The sequence below is a fragment of the Lepidochelys kempii genome, chromosome 27, assembly GCF_965140285.1.
Source record: "Lepidochelys kempii isolate rLepKem1 chromosome 27, rLepKem1.hap1, whole genome shotgun sequence".
NCBI classification, from domain to species: Eukaryota; Metazoa; Chordata; order Testudines; family Cheloniidae; genus Lepidochelys; species Lepidochelys kempii.
Genome location: NC_136406.1, coordinates 14,535,896 through 14,559,756, shown reverse-complemented (window position 1 = coordinate 14,559,756; position 23,861 = coordinate 14,535,896). Strand labels below are relative to the sequence as shown.

Sequence of the window (23,861 nt, the reverse complement as noted above, 5' to 3'; positions counted from 1 at the left end):
GTCTGGCTGCGGCATGCCCCGGCTCTGAGTGCTAACCCCTGGAGCCCTTTGCAGCGACTCGGTGTCCCAAAGCGCCTTTTGCACTCCTGCACCACCCCCAAGCCCAGCTGGCACGCTGTCTCAGGGCTCAGTACACGCTGTCCATACGCCCTGGCTGACAGGGGAAGGGCTTACTCAGCCAGAGGCCCAGGCAGCCTTTCCAGTATAAACAACTGCACAGTGTGGGGAGGAGCAGTGCAGAGAACCACGCACCGCGGGGGAGGCTCCCTCCTTCCTGCACCTTTCCAGGGGACCTCTGGGCAGAACCTCTGGGCAGAACGTCCCCTGTGTCGTACAGATGGCAACCACTGTTCCCTCTAAGCTGTGTGCGTGTGTACATGCACACAGATCCTAAACCCTGCGCACACGGCAAAACACCGCACACACACAAATTTGCACAGAAGAAATTTTTCGCACACACCTGTCAAAAATTTGCACAGAAGAAACCTTTTGCACACACAGCCTGTCAAAAATTAGAGGGAACATTGATGGCAACCCTAGGCACCTGTGCTCAGCAAGCCGACCCAGGGCGTGGCCTGTGGGCCCATGAGCCCCCTGATCACCCCGTGCAGAGGTGGCCAAACTGGCATCTTTCCAGACTCAGCCAGGGGCTCTGCTGCCATCCCCATCACATGCCCTATGCAGCTGGTTTCAACTGCAGCTGGATCAGCAGCTAGGGGTGAGAAGACCCTCCCAGGGCAGAGCTGCCCCCCTCCCACACACCCCCATTAAAGGAGACACTTTTTGTTCCGCTGCATGTGGGATGTTTTATGCAACTGACACGGTTGGCTCATTTGCATATCGGCAGCTCCCTGGAAAGGCCACGTAGAGCTGACGTTGGTGTTGGCAATGACCCCGGGTTTGCTTGCTCTGGGAGTGGGGCTGGACCTGACCTGCCTCCATCATGACAGCGGAGAGTTGTGGGAGCCAGAGGTAACCAGAGGACTATGCTATTAAGACTGTTCCTCCATAACCCCTCTGACTGCAGCTGCCCCCAGGGTTCCCCGTCTGTGCTGGCCCAGGGCATGGCATTTCGCTGCTCCCTGTCATCCATAAAGAGCCATTCCAGGGCCGGAAAGGAACGTTTATGATCATCTCCTTTGACCTTTTGTATAGCACAGGCCCTAGAACATCCCCCGATAATTCCCAGAGCAGATCGGTTAGAAAAACATCCAGCCTTGATTTAAAAATTCCCCATGATGGAGAAACCTTGGCAAGTTGTTCCAGTGGCTAATTACTCTCAGGGTTAAAATGCTGCACCTTTGTTCCAGCTTCAACTACCAGCCATCCTCTCGGGTTAGACCTTCCTCTGCTAGACTGAAGAGCCCCCTGTCAAATATTTGTGTCGTCCCCCCCATCCTGAGGTACTTCTAGGCTGTGATCTCTCCCCATAACCTCTTTGTTAAACTGAACAGATTGAGCTCCTGGAGTCTATCACTCTAAGGCAGGTTTACTAATCCTTTAGGGACCCCTTCCCTCCCCACCCCCAGCCACCACCCCTTGTCCCTCTGTAATCTCACAGACCTGGAACCTTGTCATGGTTTCAAAGGGGGGGGTCTGAACCCCACATGCTGGGATCAATGGGGTTCATCTTCCTCAGCTGACCCCATCACGTCTCCTCCTTCTCTACCACGTGACTGAATGCCAGCTGGCAGCAGGAGTGATGGCATGGCAGGAGGTGCCAGGCTGGGTGTCCAGGCTGCAGTGGATGGCACAGAAGCTTTTGAGGGCAGGGCTGGCTGAGGGGAGGTCCCTGGGGTGAGGTCAGGTGCCTGGCAGAGTTTCAAGTAGCTCTTAGTCCATTGTGGGTTACATCACTGTAGCCCAGTGACTAGGGCATGAGAGTCAGGACTCCTGGGTTCTCCTCCCAGCTCTGCCAGTTACCTGGGGCATGTCCTTTCCCTGCTTTGTGCCTCAGTTTCCCTTCTCAGCTGTAGTCTGTTTAGCTGCGAGCTCTTTGGGGCAGGGACTGTCTCTTATTCTGTGAACAGGCAGTGCTTGGCATAATGGGCTCCTGATCTTGGCTGTGGTCTGTAGGCTGTAGCGTAATGCTGCTTTGAATAGCCAGTGCCTTCCCCTTAGGGGCTGGAGCATTCCCAGGGGTTCTCCTACACTCTGTGTCCTGGGGTGGGGGGGTAGTCAGGGTAGCTGGTGAAAAGAGTTGGCGTGACAGCCTTGGAGGCTGAAACTCTGTTTTCTTCATAGGGCAGAGCAAGCCTCCCAGTTTGCCACCCCCTTTCCCCAAAGCCCTGCGAATGGGCCCCATCTCTCAGGGCCCCATCTCTACTGCTGTCATCACCGGCGTCTGAGCCCTTAAATTTACCTCCCACAGCCCATTCAGCCCCTGGCCCCCCTGCTGGGGGTTAGCTCAGGTCCAGGTGTTCTTAGGTGATGTCCCCTAAGGTCTGGCCTGAGACACCAAACTCATCTCTCCTGCACCTGACAGTCCCTTTGCATCACCAAGGTGGATCCGAATTGGCAGCCCTGGAGTAAAACGTGGCATTTGATCCCAGACATAGACTCTCTACCTTGCTGGCTCCTTCTGCCACAGGCCTGCTGATTCCCCTTCCCATGTGTGCTCCACAGGACACCTCCACGGCCACTCCTTGGAGCGGGGAACAGGGACAAAGCTGCTGGGCTGGAGGCGGAAGATTCGGGAGAGTTTGCTGGAGACCGACGAGACCCGCATCAGCCAGGACCTAGTAGGAGGTAGCTTGGCCATTGACACCCTGCCGGACAATGAGACACAGATTGTGGTGAGTCGGCATGGGGTGTTGCTGCCCGGTGCTGTGCAGGGGTTGTACTGCACTAAGCTGCTCTCTCACCCTGATGGCAGATGGGTGGTTGTGGGTTTGTATGACATGAGCACAGCTTGTGTGTGTTCTGAAATGCCACAAAAGCGGCAGGTGAAGCAGAAGTGAGCCATCTGTTGGAAGAGGGCAGTGAGAATGGTGGGATCTCCGTGAGAGCCGCACGCGACCTGTCGGTTTGCAGGTCATGCTGAGAGCCACATAAATGCCGCATGCAACATGTGTGGCTCTGTCCGAAGGTCACGCGTGTGATCCAGTCGCTCAAAGGCTGCCATGAGAGCCACTGGACTCTGCAAAGGTTACCAGAGCCATGCAACTTCCACGCGACACCCACATGTGTGATCCAGCCCATGAAGATTATAACAGGGCCGCTTGTCCCTTAAGGGCCAGGGTTGAGTGCAGAATAAGCCACACGTGGGGAGGGGGTGATTGCCCTATAACAAGCAGCAGGAGCCTGCAACGTAGGGGAGGAGTGTGTGTAGGCAAGTGAAGAGAGGCTGTGGGGTGTATGAAGGTCTCCTGCAGGGAAGACCCTGAGCCCAAAGACCCTGGAGGCTCCTCTTTGGAAACCCAGATGGAGTTGGGGCCTAGAAGTTTGGGAGCCTAGAGGCTGGTGCCAGAGGGCTAAGCTCCAGGTAGGAAGAGCTGGGCTGAGGGGCTGTGAGAACAGACTGGCACAGAAGAGTTCTGGCTTTGAGAGGAGACCCCAGAGCTGAGTATGCACTGCTGTGTGGTGATGGACTTTATTTTGGGCCCCTGGGGCTTGTTCAGAACTGATTTAGTGACTCAACCAGCCCAACCGTTTGTGCAGTTCTTAAGGGGCCTGCTGGGGTGGGAGTGGGGTGGGTCTAGAAAGGCCAGGGGGGTGCTCAAAGAATGGCTGCCCTGCTACAAAGGTTTGGGTGAACGAGGCCTAGCTGCCATGAGTCAGCTGTGTTCCTGCTTTGATGGGAACCATGTAAATGTCAGAGGGGACACCCAGACAGGCCTGTGCACTGAGCTGATAGGCACATCTGTGGTACATGCATGTTCTGTGACCGTCCCGCTCTTTTTCCCGACCAGCTGCGTCAGCCTGGCCAAGACTCTGTGGTTTCCCCTTGCGGTTTGGCCTCAGTAGGTTATTTCGGTCTTGGGAAGGAAGCTGGTAGGCAAGTGGTGCCAGATCCCAGAGGGTAACTACACCTCGAGGTAAGGTAGCCAGGGGGCAGCAGCTGTGCAGGCTGCAGGTTGGTCACTGTGCTTTAGTCTGAAATATTCATTCCGTTAAGCTTTAAGGCTGGGCTCCCCAGAGGGGCCCCTCCAGATTTACCCAGGTCATCAGTGTCTCCTCTGCAATGTCCCTCCTGGGGTTCGGCTGAAAGACATGGGAGGTCTTTCGCTAGCTCTGCCCCGGGCTCCCCGCACACAGCTCTGCCGATGCCCTGCACCCTGAACTGCTGCAGCCTCCCTGCTTTCCAGTCCACCCCTCACCCCCCAGCTCAGAGCAGCCCTGTCTAAAAGAGTTAACTCTCTTTCCCCTGTGGGCACAGTGTGAGGAGTGGGTAGGGGACATCTCACTGCTCTGGCAATTGCTCTGACCGTTCTTCCCCTCCCCTTCCATGGAGGTTTCAGCTTTAATAGAAAGAAACTAATTAGGATACAATGCAGCTCTGCAGCTGCCAGGGGTGGAGGGAATTAGAGAGTCAGCTTTTCATTCAGTGCCCCTGAGCTGCTTCTACATCAATCTGCCCTGCCACTCAGAACAATCCACTCCTCTTCCTCCATCCCCTTTACAATCACAGCCAGAGGAGTGGCAGTGATCGTAGGATCGGGGTCTCGTTCTTCTCCCTTGCCCCTGCACACTGCAACCTCAGCTCCTCTCACCCCTGCCCTGCACCCCCCAGATAGCATCTACCTCCCCTGCATGGATTGGGGGTAGGAAGGATGCTGCTGTGCTGATGGAATCCCCCTACTAGCCACCATTGCCAGCAGGGGGCAGCCCTGAGCACACAGGTGCTCGTGCCCTGTTTTCGTGAGTGCTGCAGGTGGGCCTGCACCAAAGGGTTTCCCCAGGCCTGGCATTTCTGGGGAGGGCTCAGGGTAGCAGCACCCCTGGTTCCCCCTCTAAGCCTGCTCCCCCATGCAAGGACCTTTTCAGGGCTGGAGGTGACAGGGCTCTGTCAGAGGACAGGTCCCTGTCCCAAAGAGCTTGCAATCTCAGTAGAAAATGGACAAAGGAGTGGGGTGTCAAGAGGGGTGACTACACAAGGTATCCCCATGCACCTAGACCCAGCTGGGGTCTGAAGCACTTGCCCCATGTATGGCTGGGGTGGGCAGTGGCGGATGGGGCGGGGTGGGCGGGCTGGCTGACGTGCTGCCCCTTAGGAGAGGACCCGGGGCAGATGGGGAAGGAATTGCTCCTGTGTCCGCATTTGTGGGACTGATCTGGTTCTGCCCCGAGGCAGCCGCAGCCCCTTGGTTGACAGTTTTATTTAACAAATTCACGGCTGGCTGGCAGTGTTTTCTTAATCTGGACAAGTGCTGCGGGCGGCTGCCAAATTGGAAAAGGCCCTGGCAGGAGGAGGGAGATGGATGGGGAGCTTGCAGGCGGGCTGGATCCGGAAACGATGGTTTCAGAGCAAGTGGGAGAGAGGCAGGAGCACAGCTGGAGTAGAGAGAAGGTAGCACAGGCTGAGCTCACAGCTGGATGCACCCCGCCAGTGTTCTGGAGCAGGGAGTGCTGCTGATAATGAAGGGTGTAGCTACAGCAGGTTGCATCCTGAGGAATCCCACAAGGTTCTCGCATCCAGGGCAAGCTTAATTATCTGACCTTCAATTATCCACAGCTCCCTGTTATCTGAGATGGGGTCACAGGTCCCTCAGCAATGAGGAAAATTCCCTGTTACCCAAGATCTCCTGGGTCCAAATATAGTCAGGACGTTTGAATAAATTGAGGTTAGATACGCTCGAGTCACTTCATCTGGCGCCAAGATGCGGCCGCCTGAGGGGTGAGAGGAGGCAGCTGTTTAAAGAGGGACTGCTCATTCAGTGCAAGAGATGCAGCTGTCTCTGGGGTGCAATGGGGCAGCTGGTTATACAGGGTTGCTCACTCAGTGCTGAGGTGCAGCCACCTCTGGAGTGAGTCATGGCAGCTTGTTATAAAGAGATCCCTAAGAAGCAATTGCCTCTGAGGTGGAGGGGAGTGGCATGGCAGCTACTTGTATACAGGGGTCGCTCACCCAGCACTGAAATGCAGCCACCTCAGTGGTGGGACATGGCAGCTGCTTAACAGCCATGTAGCAGCACTGCAGTACAATTTAGAGCAGGAGGCAAAGAAGGATCCTCTCAGGGCAATTTAGGCCAGCAGCATTCCTGGGCTAATATCCCTGCCCTTGCAAAAAGGGCTGTGGGCTTGTTAATCACCACAGATGGTTGCATTCTCTCTAGTCACAGCACCTGCTAGCACCGCTGACTCCAAGGGAAGAGCGCCTCCCTCCTGAATCGCTGACTGCCCTGCAGGAAACAATGATGGGCATCAGTTTGATATGGACTCAGAGGGAGGAGCACCCCCTACTGAACCCCCAGCAGTTGCAGCGCTGCTGCAAGACCCCTGAGGTCTCCCTGCCGATGGCTGACACTGTTGGGCTGGGGAGAGATGCCCTGATCAAAGCCAGGCGGGGGTGGCATTAGGGAGACGGGGGGGGGGGTATCCCCGAAGGGAGGGGCTCTGAGGCTTGATTGTGTGGGAGATTTCCGAGCCTGGCACGGTGTTGGTGGAGCTGGAACTAGAGTGGAAGCTGCATCCCAAGAAATGAGGCAGAATTTAAATTCATTAAAATCAATAGGGCAAATGTGCTGCACATGTTAATGGCGACACGATGTTTACACTTCAGCCGGGGCTCTGCTGTCAGGTCACTTCATTTTAAGGCTTTAACTGACATGCTGGAAGATTTCGGCTGCTACTGCATGTAATATGTAAAGCAGTGAAAAAGAGATCTGCAGCTCTGGGCTCAGCTTCCTCCTGGTCCTGCACTAGCAGGGACTGCAGCAGCCTGAGCTTCTTCATGACAGTGCCATCTTTTGTGGGTCCCGTTCTGGGGGATCCCCAAAACCCTCTTCTAAAGAGGGGGGCAAACAACCTTATTTTAACAGCACCTATATAATACCCAACCGTATTATGTTTGAGGCCTTGACAAAGATCAGAGCATCGTTGTGCTAGATGCTGCATATATATATTGCTTCTGCCCCAGAGAGTGTACAGTGTAATAGATGAGAGGGGAAGGCGAGGTACAGAGGTTTCCCCTAGATCAGTGACACGGCTGGGATTAGCCCAGAGGGCTCTTCATTCCTAGCCCAGCACCCTCTCCGCACTGGACTATGTTGCCTCCATTGAGGTTGGACTCCAGTGTGGTGAACTTCCTTCCAGCAGTGCCCTCTCTGTTGCAGAGGATGGCTGTATGGTTCGCTTGTTGCCTGATGCCGATGTGGGATGGACACATAGCCCTTCTACATTCCGACAGGAGAAGGGATCTCTGTGAAGAGGATGGGGAGATAAGGAGACCTGCATTTGACTGCTGAGCCCCCTCTCAGGTCAGATCCCAGTCGTGGAGGGAGGAATGGCTGCTGTCAAACTTTCCAGACTGGGAGCAGCTGGGAGGCTGTGATCAGGATCTTCTCTGTGATGCATCGACATCCATCCTTGTCTCTCTCACCCTTTTCCTCACTTCCATCCCCTATTAGCCTCCATCTTAGCCCTCTCCCCTGATGATTAATCAGCATCTCTGAAGATGATTATCTCAGCAAATAGCCCTGGGTGGCTATTTTGTTTTCCAACCAACACCACAGCTAGCAACAGCAGCCTCCTTCCCTGCTGGTGGAGTCCACACTGACTCAGCCTTTCCAGGCCAGGATAGTGTGGGGCTGTCTTGCTTTGTGTTTAAAGAGCAATAAAAATCCACAAGCTCCTGTGTATTTCAAGGGCCTGATCCCCATTGTGGAATGTCCCTCTCCCCAGCAGTACTGGGTCTGTGCATTAACGGCCCCGATCCCCATCCTGGTGCAGAAAGGCTTTGTTCTGCCTTCTGTGCTCAGCCCCTGGGAGCTCTATCAGTCCCTCTCTAGGGGCCTGATCCTGAGATGTAAAATCAGTGGGAGCACTGGGTTCTCATAGGGTCAGGCTCAATGGGGCTGCCCTATAGAGGCCCTGTAATACCTTGGCTCTTTGAGAGACCCATGCATACTGTACAGGACACAGACTCATGTACTGCATGGCACGAGAGCACCATGTGAGGGACGTATGGCTCCCCGGTGCTGTGCACCACACTCCATGGAAGATGCATGCTACACATGTGATGCAGGTGACATGAGATGCACATAACATGGGCTTGCATTTGCACTAGCATACCGTCACTGAACCTTGACTTTCCTCTCTAGCCCCATCAGAATGCACTTATCACCTCCCCCCACATGCTCCACCCCTGCTCCCTCACCTCCTGCAGCCTCCCCCATGCCCACGCGTCACACTGTGCCCTAAGGCGGATCTGGCACGTGCCAGGCGGAGGCCCATATATATATGAGCTGTCACAAGCCTGGTTATTGGGGCGCACGCAGGGCAGGGAATTTGCATTAGGCCTTTATTTGTCTTCATATTTTCCACTGGCTTGTTTGTTTTTTCAACAGCCCCAGGGACTTTACAAGGCAAGTGCTGCCAAGGGGCTGGGCTCCTCATGGCTGATGGGGCCAGCAAGGGGGGAGGGACACATGGGGTGCAGCTGTGCCCCATAAATGGCTTCCAAAGGCAAAAAAAACCAAAAGGTCAGACAGGGACTATTGAAACAGCTGCACCCGCTGAGCCAAGAGGGGGGCTGGATTGGAAAATCCAGGCTCAGGTTTTGACCCCCTTAAAGGCTGGGCAACCTGCATCTGGGGTTCAGGTATGGGCTGTTCTGTAGCGCTAAGATAATGAGCTGAAGGGGAGGAGCCTGGCCTAAGGCTGTTCTCTAGTGCTAAGATAATGAGCTGGAGGGGAGGAGCCCCAGAGGGGCCTTTCTTTCACTTTTGCTCTTACCTACTTATCTGCCCCCCATCGCTGTAGTGCCGAGCCTGCCAATCTCTAGTGCATTTGCCCTCACAGGCCCTTGGGGGCAGAGCAGGGCTATCCACCCCATTGGATAGATGGGGAGCTGAGGCACAGAGAGGCTAAGTGATCTGCCCAGGGTCATGCCAGGAGTCTGTGACAGAGCTGGGACTCAGACCGGCATTGGGCCCTGAATCTAAACTTGGGGGCTGAACAACCCCAGCCTTCAACATCCAGATCCAGATTTTGCAAATCGCCCCCTGGCTTTATGCTGGGCTGACCCCAAAGCCCAGACCGAATATCCAGGTGGTTTGGAATCTGGATGTGCCTTCTGCCACTTGGGCTCATACCTGGCTTTGGGATGCGTCCCTGGCAGGACTTTTCTCCATCCCCAGCCCCAATGCCTTGGTTGCTATGGCTCCCCATCTCCACTGGGAGGACCAGGGGCAGAATCTCAGGACTAGGACATCCATCTACAGCTGGCTCCTCGAGGTGGGAGCTGACAAGAGATCAGACATTTGGGCAGCAGAGATGGATGTGAACCTTACATCATGGAGCCTCTGTTCCTCTTGGAGGTCATGTAGAGATGGGCTTCTCCTTGCAAGGGACAGAGGGAGCATGAGGTAGGGAGTGGGTTACAATCAATGCAATAGGGTATGTCCACAGCTGGAGGTGATGTTCTTTCGGGGGCAGATGGTGTGGGAGGGGGGTTGGGCATAGAGCAGCTTCAGAACCTTCTTCTCCCCACCTTAGTTTGCCAGGACCCTGGCACATTGCTCCTCAGGCTGTGTGGCGTAGTTCCCTCTGGGGAGCAGGTGGGTTAATGCTTCTAGGCAATCAGAGGGGCTCTCATTATTGCTTCTGTCATTATGGGTGCATGCTATTGTGATGCTTTACAGGCAGCTGATTATATATTTGTTGGAATTAATTTTTTTTCCCTGCGTGTTAGGGTGATTGTCAAAACGCCCGAAGCGAGGAGTAGGCACTCTGGAGGAACAGAAAGCAATAAACGGAAATAAATTTACAAATGGGATTTGATTCTGTAATGCAATTACTGAACTAGATTTCCAGCAGGGGGAGAGGGAGACAGCAACTGATAAAGAGGAAGGGGTAGCTGGAGGAGGGGCAATATTTGAGATAACATTTGAAATGACAGGGAGAATTGATAAGAGAGAATGGGGTCAGAATGGGAACAGAGAAGCTGTTCCAGTCAGTAGGGTCTTAATATCTTGAATGATAAATATTCCCAATCTGAAAGGAAAGAAAGCAGCTACAGCTACTGACAGAAGCATACACAGCTTGAGTTCCAACCTTATCTCTGGTTTACCAGGGACCCCACACCCTGTTAGGATCTCTACAACACACAGACACCTAGTGGCTGAATAAAGTACTGCAAACAAACATTGTGATAGGCAAGAGCTGTTGGGGAGAAGGCTCTTGCATCAGAAGAGGGTGATGGACGGTTTGGAGGGGCAGGGGTTGAGTGGGGAAGGAAGCAGAAAGGTTTGTGGCATGATCGTTAGGGTCAGCATGGAAAGGTTTAAAGAAGGAGAGGGTAACTTTTGAGCTACATTTGAAAATGAACTGGGAACCATAGGAGGTGCCTGAATATGGAGGGAGATGTGACTGCACTTGTTGGTACCTCCTGGGTAACATGGCAGCAGTTTCCTGGGAGGCTTTCAGAGGAAGGATAGTCTTGGGATTAAAGCACTGGCTTAGACATAGTAGATCTGGGTTCAGTTCCCAGTTCTAGACTGAGACCCAGGACTCCTGGGGTCTGTTCCCATCTCTGCTGCAAGCTCCCTCTGAGAGTCACTTAATTGCTCTGGGCCTCAGTTTCCCCACCTGTAGAATGAGGATATTCATGCTTCCTTTGTTCCACCTTTTGTCTATTCAGGCTATAAGCTCTTTGAAGCCAGGACAGTCTCTCACTGTGTACGTGCAGCACAACAGGGACCCAATTTCAGTTGGGGCCCGTAGGCACATCTGTAATGCCTGCAATAACAGAGGAGATAAAGGCCCAGGTAAAAATTTCTGTGGGGGCGGGAGGTCGGGGCTGCGGGGTGGTGTCTGTAGGCAATTGGGCTGGGGAGCTCAACAGCGTCTCTTTGTGGCATGCAGTCATGCCCAAGGCCCCTGGTCGGGAGCTGAGCAGAGTAGTGTGGGCTGGGCCTGGCAGTCTTTCAGCACCTCGCAGTGGACGCCGCCAGCTGGAATACTCAGCCTTCCAAACTCGGTGGTGGCTGGGCTCGAAGGAGGCTGGTGTTTGCCAGGGTATGGGGGTACATTCAGTGCCCAGCTGCAAGATGGGGTGCAGGCAGCTAGTGGATGTCTCTTTGGCATGGCCCAAATCACTAATTACAGCTCCCTTCAGGGAAACTGAGGCCCCTTTTCCTCCTTTATTCTATGTCTCTTCCTATGTATTTTTCTTCTCCTCCCCCTCTGAACTCTCCCACCTTCTGTTTTTGTTTTTTTCCTCTCTCCATCTCTTCTGCTGTATGGCTATTGCTTTGGTGCATCTGTCTTCCCCCGTGCCTGTACTGTCTCTCTGCCACTCCCTTCCATCCTGTCTCTGTCTTTTTGGGAAGAACCCAAGGTTCCTGGTTTCAGTTGACTGTAGTTATGAGCTCCAGGTAGTAGGCAGCCCTGGGCTTGCATTGCTCAGTCTGCTGAACGCTTCAGCAATGCTCAGAGCTAAACTGCCAGGGTGGTGGCTTTCTACTTGCAGGAGAGAGAGGAGAGAGCGCATGCACACACTCTCCTGCCTACTCTCACACACCGGAGGTCTGCTCTTTCCAGGGCTAAGTGCAGAACTGCATAGGCAAAATAAATATAATAATAATAGTAATACAAAAAGCATCTGCAATGATCTCAATTGCAATTATCATGATTGAGCATGCAAATTGATTATTTGAACATGCAGCTGCCATAAAGTGCTTTTTTTGCAACCACAACTTCACTGAAAATCGTGTGTGTAATATTCTGCCTCTGTATGAATTATCTCTCTCTCTCGCTCTCTCTGTCAGGCCCCTCCTGCCTTCCCCCCCTCCGTTCTAAGGTTCGTCCCAGCCCAGCATTCACTACGCAGCTGATAGAATGCCAGCAGCCTAGGAGTTAAGAACTCCCCTCTGCGGGGTTCTGTTTTTCACGTCAGTCTCAGCTACACAGCTGAAGTGACAAGACCCTGAGTCCATGGGAGAGGGGTCTGCAAGCTGCCTTCTCACAGACAGAGCTGGCAGTAGGATGACCAGACAGCAAGTGTAAAAAAGGGGTGAGGGTAATAGGAGCCTATATAAGAAGAAGACCCAAAAATCGGGACATCTGGTCACCCTAGCTGGCAGGAGGGGCAGGTTTGGCATTGCCCCCAGCAGAGACTGCCTGGTTGTCCTGCAGAAAGCTGCCCCAGAGAGGGAATTTGGGGGAGGGGCATTCTTGTGATGTTTTGGCTACAGCTGTGCCAAAGGTTCAAATTAGGAGAAGTGAAAATATAGAGGCACTCTTCCAAGCTCCACCCACAAAACCAAGCTCTGCCCACAATACCAGCTCAGTGTGTGTCCCTACTTCCCTCTGTTGGACAGAGTAAAAACTGTCCTGCTGTGTGTCATATGCCCTGCACTGCTAGCAGAGATTCTCCTTTGGCTCAGTCCGGGCTTTTGGAGCAGGAGGATCTGAGTTCTAGCCCTGCAAAGTTCCAGGTGGCTCTGGTCCACATAGTGGCAACAAAAACTCCTGGGAAGCTTTGGAAAGTTTGCAGATTTCCCCTTCTTTTCAAATTAGCATCTTCCATCCAAGGCTCTTACATTACAAATGTTGATTAGCTTTGTAGCACAGTCTGGGGCTGAGTTATCTCCCGTTGTAAACAAGGGAGAAACTGAGGCACAGAGAAGGGGCAGTGACTTGCCCAAGGCCACACAGTGAGTTAGTGGCAGAGCCAGGAATAGAACCCACAAGTCCTGACCAAATGCCTCCTTCCCCATCCTGAGCTTTAACCATAAGAACAATCCTTTCATCTCTTTGATCAGACAGAGAGAAGTAGCAAGGGGGGAAAATGGCTCTGATCTTGATAATCCCCTTCCAAAGCAGTGACCCCAGTGCAAAATAAGGGAGAAATCTACTAGCTGCAGCTTGTCTCCTTAAAGGACCTCTCTTTATGCTCACATTTAACATCCCAGCTCCTCGCATCCTTTTTTCACCCCCTGCTTATTTGTGCATCCAAAAGTTCTCCTCTTTAGTTCCTGCTGTAACCAAAGCAAGGTGACGGATTGGGACATAATAATGATTCAGAGATGAGGTCATGAGGATGGCTGAGAACTCAGAGTAGCGGCTGCCAGCTCCCATCCCCATGTTGGCTGTTTATATTTTTTCCCCAGTTTTATTGGGAACACATTGGAAAGGATGAAGGCAGCAGAGCGGGGGCGATAAGGACTCATTTGGCCCCTCCCTCCTCCTGTTTACGCAGTCGAACATCCCAGGGGTAAAATGAACCCTTTAGAGCAGGGTCACCCCTGACTTCCTCCGCCCATCCTCCATACCCTTGCTTGGAACACAGTGTCCCCTGGGTGCTGTGGTGTGTGAAAGACCAAATTTGGCCCAGTGATTTTGGCGATGGAGATGCATGAAGCTCGCCCCACCTCCACTCAAAGGGAGAGGGAAGCCACTTCTACCGCCTACCTTGTTGACAATGCTGCCTCTTAAAGGAATGGTCAGGCTAGCTAGGATCCCAGTTTACACTGGCATAAATCTGCATTTAAAGCTAGTAGGGGTTACTCTGGATTTATTCTGGTACAAGAAGATTAGCTCCTGGCCCACTGTCAAGATGAAAACCATCCACCAGATCACAGAGTCCTGGATCAATGGCTGAATCCAGCCTGGGGAATCCAGGGTGTCTCCCAACTGAGAGGGTGAGCGGGGAGAGGATTCTGCTTCCAGTTACTCTGAGTAAATGCACCCGGCAAGCTTCTCTGTGCAGTTACTGAGCAAATGTTGGCACCCCTGAGGCAGCGGCTTTCCCTTCTCTCTGCCGCAGAACGCTGGGGTGAACTGCTGGTGCGTGTTGAGGGCCAGACATTGAACTGCCGTAAATTGGTGATGAGTGCACTGGGGCTAGCTTGATTCATGCCAGCTGGGGATCTGGTCCTCAGAGCAAAGTCGGGGGGGGGGGGGGGGGAGCTACGCGGATAGACACTCACTGATGACCTAGCTGTGTGTGTGTGTACGCGCATATGCAGGTAGGGCCAGCCCTTGGCATTTTGCCTGCCAGGGTGGAAAATGTTTTCGGCACACACCCCTACGCCTGGAGTGGCTGAGCCAAAAAATAACTCCCCCACAATAGGCAGCCAATCAGCAGAGCAAAAAAACACCCCCCTACAAAAGGCCCAGCGGTGTGCCACCTCCCCGGAAGATGACACCCAAGGTAACCGTCCTGCTCGCCTGCCCCTAAAACAGGCTCTATGTGTGGAGGTTATTTTAAAGTTTAGGATCCCAAGCGTTAACTGGCAGACTAACAATCCATCTCTGACAAAAGCATCTCTGGATGCTTCAGAGGAAGCCATATTTTTCATCCCACAATTGTACAGTGCTCCCCATTGTGCTAAGATTACTTCGGTGAAGGTGATGGTCATATTTAGACCTCAACATATCCTACACTGGGAGAATTCTGCCCTCCCCTACCTGATAATCATCTTATCCACCAAGAGCTTGTATCTCTTGTTGCTGTACTCCTTGCTAGTGTTGCTCCAATGCAATTCTCATTCACATTAACGTCCACGCCTCCTGCTCAACTGTTTACCTCACCAATATCCTGCAGCAGGAAGTTCCACAGGTTACCTGCATGTTGGATTAGGATCTTTTAATTACATTGCTTTTCATTTGCTATTGTGTAATGGTGCAGGGGTTAGATAGGAGGAGCTGTACATTTCTCTTGTTCTGTGCTAGGCTGTGAGACAACCTGGCTGCTAGCAAAAGCAGGGCAAGATCAGCAGTGTGGTCCAGTGGCTTAGAGGCAGGACACCTGGATTCTATTCCCAACTCTGCCAATGCCTCTCCTGTGTAGCTTGGGCAGGTCACGCCACTGCTCTGTGCCTCAGTTTCCCCTACCACCCTTTGTCTGTCTTGTCTATTTGTAAGCTCTTCAGGGCAGGGGTTGCCTTCCACTATGTGGAGCCCTCATCTTGGTAGCAGCCTCTAGGGGCTACTGTAATAAAACCAGTAAGATCACCATGGGTTCCAACTAACCCCTATCTTTCCATTGACTTCAACAGGATCAGGAGCAGAGGTGAGTGGGTTCCCGGAACAGAGAGAGACTGAGTTTTATGATGGTTAGAACTCAAGCCTGGGCTGTGCAACTGACCTACTGTGGGCAAGTCATTTCCCTGCTCTATGCCTCAGCTTCCCCACCAGTAAGGTGGAGATGTGGGTGCTGCGAGGCTTTGATCACGCTCACAAATCACTTTTGAGCTGCTGAGTGGCAGGCACTGGAGAGGAACGAAGGGCTAATCCAGTTCACAAGGAAAGGGCTAGGGGAGCATGTCACATAATGATGAAGCTGGTTTGGGGGTTTTTTTGAAAGGAAGTGAGACCATTTCACTGGAGTTTTGCTGAAGCACGATAAAACTGCATTAGAGGATTTTAATCAAGTTTCTGCCGTGTTCCTCTCCATGTCTTGCAGAGCTGGAGAAGGCTCTCTGGGAAATATACTAGACCATTCAAGTCAGGAGTGGTTTTCTCCTGCCATTTACAGGGACGCTGTTAATTGTTTTGAGTTACAGATTTTATTTCCTTCGCCTTTCTGCTGCTTGTAAATTCCACAGTCCTCTATTGTGCCCAGTTACAAGATAAAGAGAATGGTGCTGAAGACAGCCAAAATAGCAGGATTACAGGCATATGGGGGGCACAGGCATGGATAGTTGGAGGTGCTGAAGGTCAGAGTTAGGAGACGTCAGCAGATCTATATGGGGAACAGAACTAGAATAGCCGGGGCTGTCACGGTTTAGCATTGAGCACATAGAAATGCCTATGAAACAGGTGCTGGGGGAATCCCAGGGCGGGGAGAACAGGAGGCCAGAACTGGAGTGCATTGGCACTGCTGTGGCGGACAAGATTGGAGTAGCAGTGAGGGGCTGCGCTGCAGGATGAGGTGCTCAGGTACAGCGCCCCAGGCGTGAGTGTAGCCTAGCGACTCAATGCACAGGTGCTGTAGAGAGCCCAGGACTGAGCTAGCAGGAGTGATGTGCGACAGCAGAGCAGTGCGGTAGGGAATAGCAGAGTGTTGCAGCCTTAAGTCAGTTCACCTTGTCCTAAGCTTCAACCCAGACCAAATGAAGGGATCCAGACACCAGGCTGCACAGGGCCCCGGCCAGAGGGGTCATGCAGGGGAACTCAACTACCCAGGCCTTTGTGCATGTTCTTTCCTAGCCCAGTGGCCGCTAGGGGATGCTACATTGCCCCCAGAGGAGACTGTCCTAATAGCGAGGCTATTCACAGGCACAAGAATCATAGAATCATAGAATATCAGAGTTGGAAGGGACCTCAGGAGGTCATCTAGTCCAACCCCCTGCTCAAAGCAGGACCAATCCCCAATTTTTGGCCCAGATCCCTAAATGGCCCCCTCAAGGATTGAACTCACAACCCTGGGTTTAACAGGCCAATGCTCAAACCACTGAGCTACAGTGGGGAGAAAAGCATGGGCCCCGGAATCAGCAGCTGCTGGGGCAAGACTGTAGTAGGGTCCCCAATGAGCAGTGCTGTCAGGAAATATCAGACCAAACTTGGTGGCAGAGACTGGGTTGCTGACATCTGAGCCATTAGGGAGGGGAAGTAGCTGGGAGGAGTGACAGGGAAAAGAGGGATCTAGGAGGGGAGGAGGAGAGATTGCAAAGGGGAAATGTTAGTTCATTACCAGCCATCATGCCCTGTTATCAGTGAGGCTCCTGGCATGGCCTCAGAGTGGGCGAGTGACATCTTCCCAGTTGAAATTAAGACACCTCTTGTTTCACAGAGCATGAAGCAGTCTCCCTGACAAGAGACTTCTTCCAGCTGGGCATCTCAGCAGGTTCCGTACAGGCACAATTAGGCACAATTAGGAAGCCAACCTCTGAAACACTGTGTCTCCCTTGGCATGGCCAGGCCTGTCGCCGCCCGTTCTGGTATGGGTCAGCAAAGGTCATATGTTGAGCAACTGATTAATTACACCACCTGGGGGTGCGGATTATTCCATCTTTTCTGTAGCAAAGGCTCCCCTGAAGGGTTGCATAACTTTGCTATGGCCAAGCTGGCAACAGAAGCCAGGAGTCTGGACTCCCAGTGCATGCTGTGTGCTGCTAAATGACTGCAGCGTTCCACTCCAGAAAACACTGCCCTTTGGTGCCATTATCTTTATGGGTGGGCAACTGTCCTGCTGCAGCCAGGTCTCTGGGTAACTGATGTTGCTTCAGGGGCCACAAAACAACAAGCACCGAGCCCAGCATGGGTGTGCTTCATTTGATATATTCATGAACAGCTGTTTTAGACAGGTCAGACTCTCACATCAGGGTTCTTGGCGGAGCTCCTGCATGCCCCAGGCCTCTCAGGGTTATCAGCTGTCTAGAGATGAAGAAAGATTCAGTGGAGGGGAAGTGTGGACGAGTGAGTAGAGCAGGGAGTTCTGTTCCCAGTTTTTGGATGGAGTGTGGAGCAGAAGGAATGGGTGCCAGCCCTTGTGGGTTCTGTTCCCAGGTCTGCCACTGAGATGCTGTGTGACCTGGAGCATGTCACGTGAAGCTGTAGCTCATGAAAGCTTATGCTCAAATAAATTTGTGAGTCTCTAAGGTGCCACAAGTCCTCCTTTTCTTTTTGCAAATACAGACTAACACGGCTGCTACTCTGAAACCTGAACCTGTTAGGACTCAGTTTCCCCATTTGTAAAATGGCAATACCAATATCTACTTCCCAACAGTGCTATGAAGTGTAGTTCGTTATCTGAGAACCTTGGATAGAAGGCCCACTCTAATTACAGTCCAATTAATAAAAATGCTTCGTTATCCTCTTCAGTGCTGCCTGCCTGATGCTATTATCAATAATAAGATTGCACTGTGGCCTAATGCACTTTGCAGGGAACTGGGAGCCAGAAACTCCCAAGGCCTAATATCACTTCCCACGCGAATTTCCCTCTTGCAGCCGCTGTGTGCCTCAGTTTCCCCATCTGCACCAAGGGGATATTAATACCTACACCTCAGGACTGTGGTGAGGAATAGATATGGGGAGCTGAGCTTTGGGGAGTGGGGAGTGAGGTTCATAGATTTTTAAGGTCAGAAGGAACCATTAAATCATCTTGTCTGACCTCATGCGTAACACAGGTCAGACTTAGAAAAATTTCACCCAGTTCCCCCTGTATTGAGCCCAATAACTTGTGTTTGATAAAAGCATCTTCCAGAAAGGCATCCAGTGTTGATATGCAGACTCCAAGAAATGGAGAATCTACCGTTTCCCTTGGGAGTTTGTTCCGATGGTCAGTCATCTGCAGTGTGAAAAATTTGTGCCTTGTTTCAAATTTGAATTTGTCTGGCTTTAGCTTCCAGCCCTCAGTTCTTGTTCAGCCTTGCTCCACTAGATCAGAGAGCCTTTTAATAGCTGGTAGTTTCTCCCCATGAAAGTACATATATGCCGTAAGCAGGTGACCTCCCAATCTGCCTTCTGCTAAACTAAACCAATTGAACTCTTCACATCTCTCAGCGTGAGGCATCTCTGGTTCTCAACTCATTTCCACACCCCTTCCAGTCTTGTAACATCCTTTTAAAAATGTGGACACCAAAACTGGATGCAGGATTCCAGTGTCGGTCTCACCAGTGCTGTATTCAAAGGTAAAATCCGCTCCTTGATACTCACTACTCCCCTTTATACAACCAAGGATCGCCTTAGCCTGGTTTGCCCGAGCATCCCACTGGGAGCTCCTGCTGGTTGGAGATCTGAATGCAGATTTTGTTCCTTGGGGTCTGTCTCCACAATCCTTGTCATCCTCACCTGCTAACCCCATCTCTCCGCGCTCTGTGGCTGCAGGAAGACAACCATAGCTACTACATGTCGCGGTTCTACGGGCCGGGGGAGGCGCGCACCAAAGAGCTCTGGATCGACATGGCAGAAGCCAACAGAAGCCAAGTGAAAGTCCATGGGATCCTGTCCAACACGCACAGGCAGGCCTCGGTGAGCTCCCTCCCTCCACTTAGCTGCTGCCGTCCCTGCATCGGGCATCCACCATGGTTCCACGCCAGTGACCTGGGAATGTTTCCCCAGCAGCTTCTCTCTTCTCCAGGATTTCCTGACCTGGGGCACTAGTACCTTGGCCGGAGCTCCCCACAGCTCATGTGCCTGTATGGGAGAGAGACAGGCTAGAGACTAGCTTTGCCTTCCACAAATACCTGCTAAGTGTTCAGCTTTGCTTGTCAGGGTATCAGGGGAGATGTGGGTGGGCCCAGCCTGTGCTCCAACTGGACTCCACCTCCCCGGGGCCCCCCCTGGAGCCCATTCCGAAGGGGCAGATGAATCAATTTCTGGCATTTCTCCTCTCAGCAGGGCTGTGCCCATAGTCTATGCCAGATGGGGCCGGGCGCAGCATGTCTTGGAAAGATAGTACACTGCTCTCTAGTGCTGTCTGCCCCTGCGTCCCCCGCTGCTTTAACCCATCTCCCTGGGAGCAGCACCACCTGCCCCTCCCAGACGCCCATGGTCAGACATGGCACTTCCCAGTGTGGCTCCCACACTGATGCTGTCCCCTGTCTGTCTCCACAGAGAGTCATCCTGTCCTTTGACTTTCCCTTTTATGGCCATCACCTGCGGCAGATCACCATAGCGACAGGAGGTGAGTGAAGCATTGTGAGGCCACATTTACTTGTCTTGCCTGGGTGTGCTGACAGGCAGCATCAGCTGGAGAGGCAGTGTTGCCTAATGGGCTGACATGGGAGTCTCTAACCAGCCTCCCTTTGCACATCCTAATCCCAGTTTTGCCACTGATGTGTGGGGTGGCCTTGGGCAAGTCTCTTTGGCTCTCCGTGCCTCAGTTTACCCCACTGTAAAGTGGAGCTCACTGCCACATCACAGGGGCTTATGTGGTCAAGTCCATCTTCTCTAATTAGTGCTGAATGGTACGATGACACATGAGCCAGAACCTGGGATCCAAACTGCCCAGCTCCAGGGTACTTCAGTTCAGCCCCAACTCTAGTCAGGGGCAGTGGTGGGGAGACATCTGGGGTAAGAGGTGGGGGAGAAGCTGGTAGTGGGTGTCCTGGGGCAGTAGAGTGGGGCTGGGGGGAGAAGCTGGTAGCGGGTGTCCTAGGGCAGTGGGGTGGGGGTGAGGGGATGGGCATGTAAATTGCCTTCCCTTGCTCTCGCTCCAGGTTTCATCTTCATGGGGGATGTCATTCACCGCATGCTCACAGCCACCCAATACATTGCGCCCCTGATGGCCAACTTCAACCCCAGCTACTCCCGCAACTCCACCATCAAGTACTTCGACAATGGTGAGCCGCTTCCCTGGCCCGCTTGGCCCTTTGCACAGCCCCACTGCCACACACAATGCACAGAGCCCCCTGGGGAACTTGGCTGCTTCTCGGCTCCTGCACCCGGAATTCCAAGATCACTGGGCAGCCCTCATCCCTGCAAAGCAGGGGAGAGGAACCAGCTGAGGCAGCAGCCAGGAGTGTCCGGGGGCAAGGTGCTGAGAACGCACTGTTTGGGGCCTGGTACTGCTTTGGCCTCTGGCATCTCAACTGGGCTCAGTCCTGGGTACACAAACAGTGCTGCATGGAGGACCTCAGAAACAGGCCGGACTTGGGAATTTATGCCCCTGCTTTGAGGCGGTATAGCAAGTGTTTGTGTGTGAGAGAGAGAGAGACGTGTGTCCCTGTGTGCGTGATGTGTCTCTGTGCATCTGTGTTTTGTGTCAATGGGCATCTCTGTGTCTGACATGTGTCCCTCTGTTTGACATGTCTGTCTCTGTGTGTCCCTCTGAGCGACGTGTCTGCCTGTGTCCATGTGCAATGTGTGTGACATGTATCCTTGTGTGTGTGACGTATTATATGTGGCCTGGGGGGAGTGTGTCTCTGCCTGTGTGCGTGCTCAGAGGATTAGCAGCAGAGCTGGTATATCTGATAGTGCGGGGTGGACCTTAGGTCACTCTGGCGAGCACCAAAAATCAGGTTTATTTGGAGCTCAGTCCTGGGTCTACTGAAAACCATGGGCTGCAGACTTCAGGAGAGGAGGATCTGGAGTGTCTCATGTGGCAAAAGAAAGGGCCAGCTCCTCCATACCATTGAGATAAGGGAGGGAGTAAAAACTGGATCGTCCCATCCCAAATGACTCACGCTAGTTCCAGGAACTTTTGGCTGTGGCCAAATTAGTTGTGCAACATTGAGCCTGCATGTGTGGGGTGCACTACTGGCAGTGGGGAGAGGCGAGGGTCTGTGGCTGGAGCTGGTGGGTGTGGTTGTGGGACAAGGAAGGTGGGGGGTAATATCTTTTATTGGACCAACTTCTGTTAGTGAGAGAGACAAGTTTCTGAGCTTTCCTCTGGGAAATAGTCACTGCTAAATACAAAGTGGAACAGATTGTTTAGCATAAGTAGTTAACGTGCATTTCAAGGGACCATTCAAGGTGAAGTAGCCAGCTAACAGATTCAGGCTGTGTGAGGTTTGGTTGTGGCTGTGGGCTGGGGTTTTTTGTGTGCAAGTGGGGAGGGTGTGTGACTGTTGCAGCTGCTGTGCTGTGTGGGGTGTAATGTATGTGACTGCAGCCAGGTTGTCACAGCGAGTACACCGGCTCTGCAAGTGCCTATGGGATGGTCGTTGCAGATGGTGCACAGGGAATGAAACTGATCCCTGCAATTTCCTCTGCTGCCTCCTGCCCCACTGTGTCATCTCCTCTCTCCCCCAGGGACAGTGTTTGTGGTGCAGTGGGACAAGGTCTATCTTCATGGGAAGGAGGACATCGGCAGCTTCACATTCCAGGCTGCTCTGCACAGCGAAGGGAGAATCATCTTTGGGTACAAGGAGGTGAGCAGGACCTGCTGCGTGGGACGTGGTTATTGCAGGTGCTGTAACACCTGTGGGCAGATGGGGCGGGAAGGGTGGGGGCCAAAACCTAAACCCCATGAAGGAAAGACAAAGGAGGCTGGGCTAGTGACTGTGGAGTCCCTGGCCCTCTCATTCCAATGGCTTAGCTGCCCCCATGCTGAGAACACTCACTGCATCCTCAGGTCATGCTGGGCTCAGCGAGCCCAGGGCAGGTCTCTCCAACCCAGGGGCATCTCCAAGCAGAGGCGAGATGGCGCACGTGGGATAGGATTAGGGGGGTCTGGTGGGGAAGTGAATGGGGCAGATTAAGGGGGTGGGGGCTTGGGAATAGAGTGGGAGGTATGGGGGAGGGCTGGATTTGGAGTGGGAGGCACGGGATGGAGCAAAGGACATGCTGGGAGGGGGAAGGCGTAGCAGGGAGAATGGCTGCCTTCCTTCTCCACAGCAGGGCCAGGTTAGGGCAAACCTCTGTGAGAAAGGGGGTCTGTACATATAAACCACTGGTCAGTGTGTGTTATGTGACACCCCATCCCGGACTTGACCCACAGAGGGTACGAGTCTGATACATCCCCACCCACAAAGCCTGGCTCTTTCACTGACGCTAGAGACTCATGCATCTAGCTCAGGAGTTTGCCAGTTCAGACCCTGCTGTTGTTAACCCAGAGTCACATGTGCTCCGCACTAATGTCCTGTATGCAGTGCCTGAGCCAGCTATGCTTGTTATTCCGAAGGGGATTGATTGAGCCTTGGAAGGCCTGGCTGATGGGCCTAGGGCACCTCCAAACACACACGGGCAAACCCCGGTATGGCCCAGGCTGGTCTAAAACAGCAGCCTCAAAACTGCTTCTGCGGTGTAAGGGAAATAGGAGGGGAGAAGACTCAATAGCACATCAGCTAAGCCATTTCATCGCCCTTCACTCTGCTGCTTCCCCCTGAGACACGTGTCCCAAGCACACAGCTTCAGGGGGAGCCCCACGGTTTCATGGCCCCTTCTCTCTCCCCGTTCCAGATCCCCATGTCGGTCCTGGAGATCAGCGGCACGCAGCACCCTGTCAAAGCCGGCCTGTCCGATGCCTTCATGCTCCTCAACCCTTCCCCTGACGTTCCAGGTGAGTCTCTGCTGGTGTGGCTGCATTTGCTGACTCTATGGTGAGCAATGAGGGAGGATGGAAGCTGTGGAGTAGGGCTGATCACTTACCCATCAGAGTCCCATTGGCCCTGTGCCCCCAGCACATGACTCTCAGATGCTAGCACTCCAAGGCCTCACTGCTGAAAGAGAAGAACTTTCCTCCTTCATGTGATCAAGAAAGAGAATCAACTGGCTTTGCACTGCTATATGTGCCATATTGCATGTGAGCTGACTACAGAGTCTGTGTTGCCTGCACGTTGTCACTATGTGCTGTCTGTGTTGCATGTACCTATCGTGCAAGCTGCATATGGTTGCAATATGCATGTTGCATGCATGTTGTCACGTGCTGTGTGTGTTGTGTGAACCTGTCATGAATTGTGTGTGTGTGTGTGTGTGTGTGTAGAAAGGGCTGTTTCAGCCCATCTCTCATCTTTTTCTCTTGTAATGAGAAACTTGACCATACTCTCCCTGTGTCCCTGGGAAGGTTGTGCTGCACCCGCTGCCTTTGCTGTTGCTTATTTATGGAACCAGTAATCTGGCCCTCATTTATTACCCGTTTAAAACCTCACCTGGCCTGCATCATGCCTCTCCTGCCTGCCCCCAGCTGGGTTCACACTGCACATTGGGACCATACCCCTGCCTCCCACCTGCCTGCAAGGCCCCCAGGCTGGTGTGAACCTAGCAGGGATGGGAGGGGCAATGTGGAGCTGGAAGGAGGAGGCGGAAGAGAAGCACTGTGCCCTGCTCATCCAAGAGTCTCCAAGCTCTGTATGTATGGTGGATGTGAG

General features: G+C 53.0%; 1 protein-coding gene across 1 annotated transcript in view; it reads left to right on the top strand.

Moving 5' to 3' along the window:
- The window catches only part of PLXDC1 (plexin domain containing 1), a 54,062-nt gene that overhangs the window by 7,577 nt on the left and 22,624 nt on the right, over positions 1-23,861 (top strand). Inside the window, exons 2-7 of the mRNA XM_078850724.1 lie at positions 2,626-2,795; positions 18,937-19,080; positions 19,666-19,735; positions 20,271-20,393; positions 21,805-21,923; positions 22,954-23,053. Of these exons, the coding sequence (XP_078706850.1) occupies positions 2,626-2,795; positions 18,937-19,080; positions 19,666-19,735; positions 20,271-20,393; positions 21,805-21,923; positions 22,954-23,053 (726 nt within the window). The remainder of the gene's footprint in view (positions 1-2,625; positions 2,796-18,936; positions 19,081-19,665; positions 19,736-20,270; positions 20,394-21,804; positions 21,924-22,953; positions 23,054-23,861) is intronic.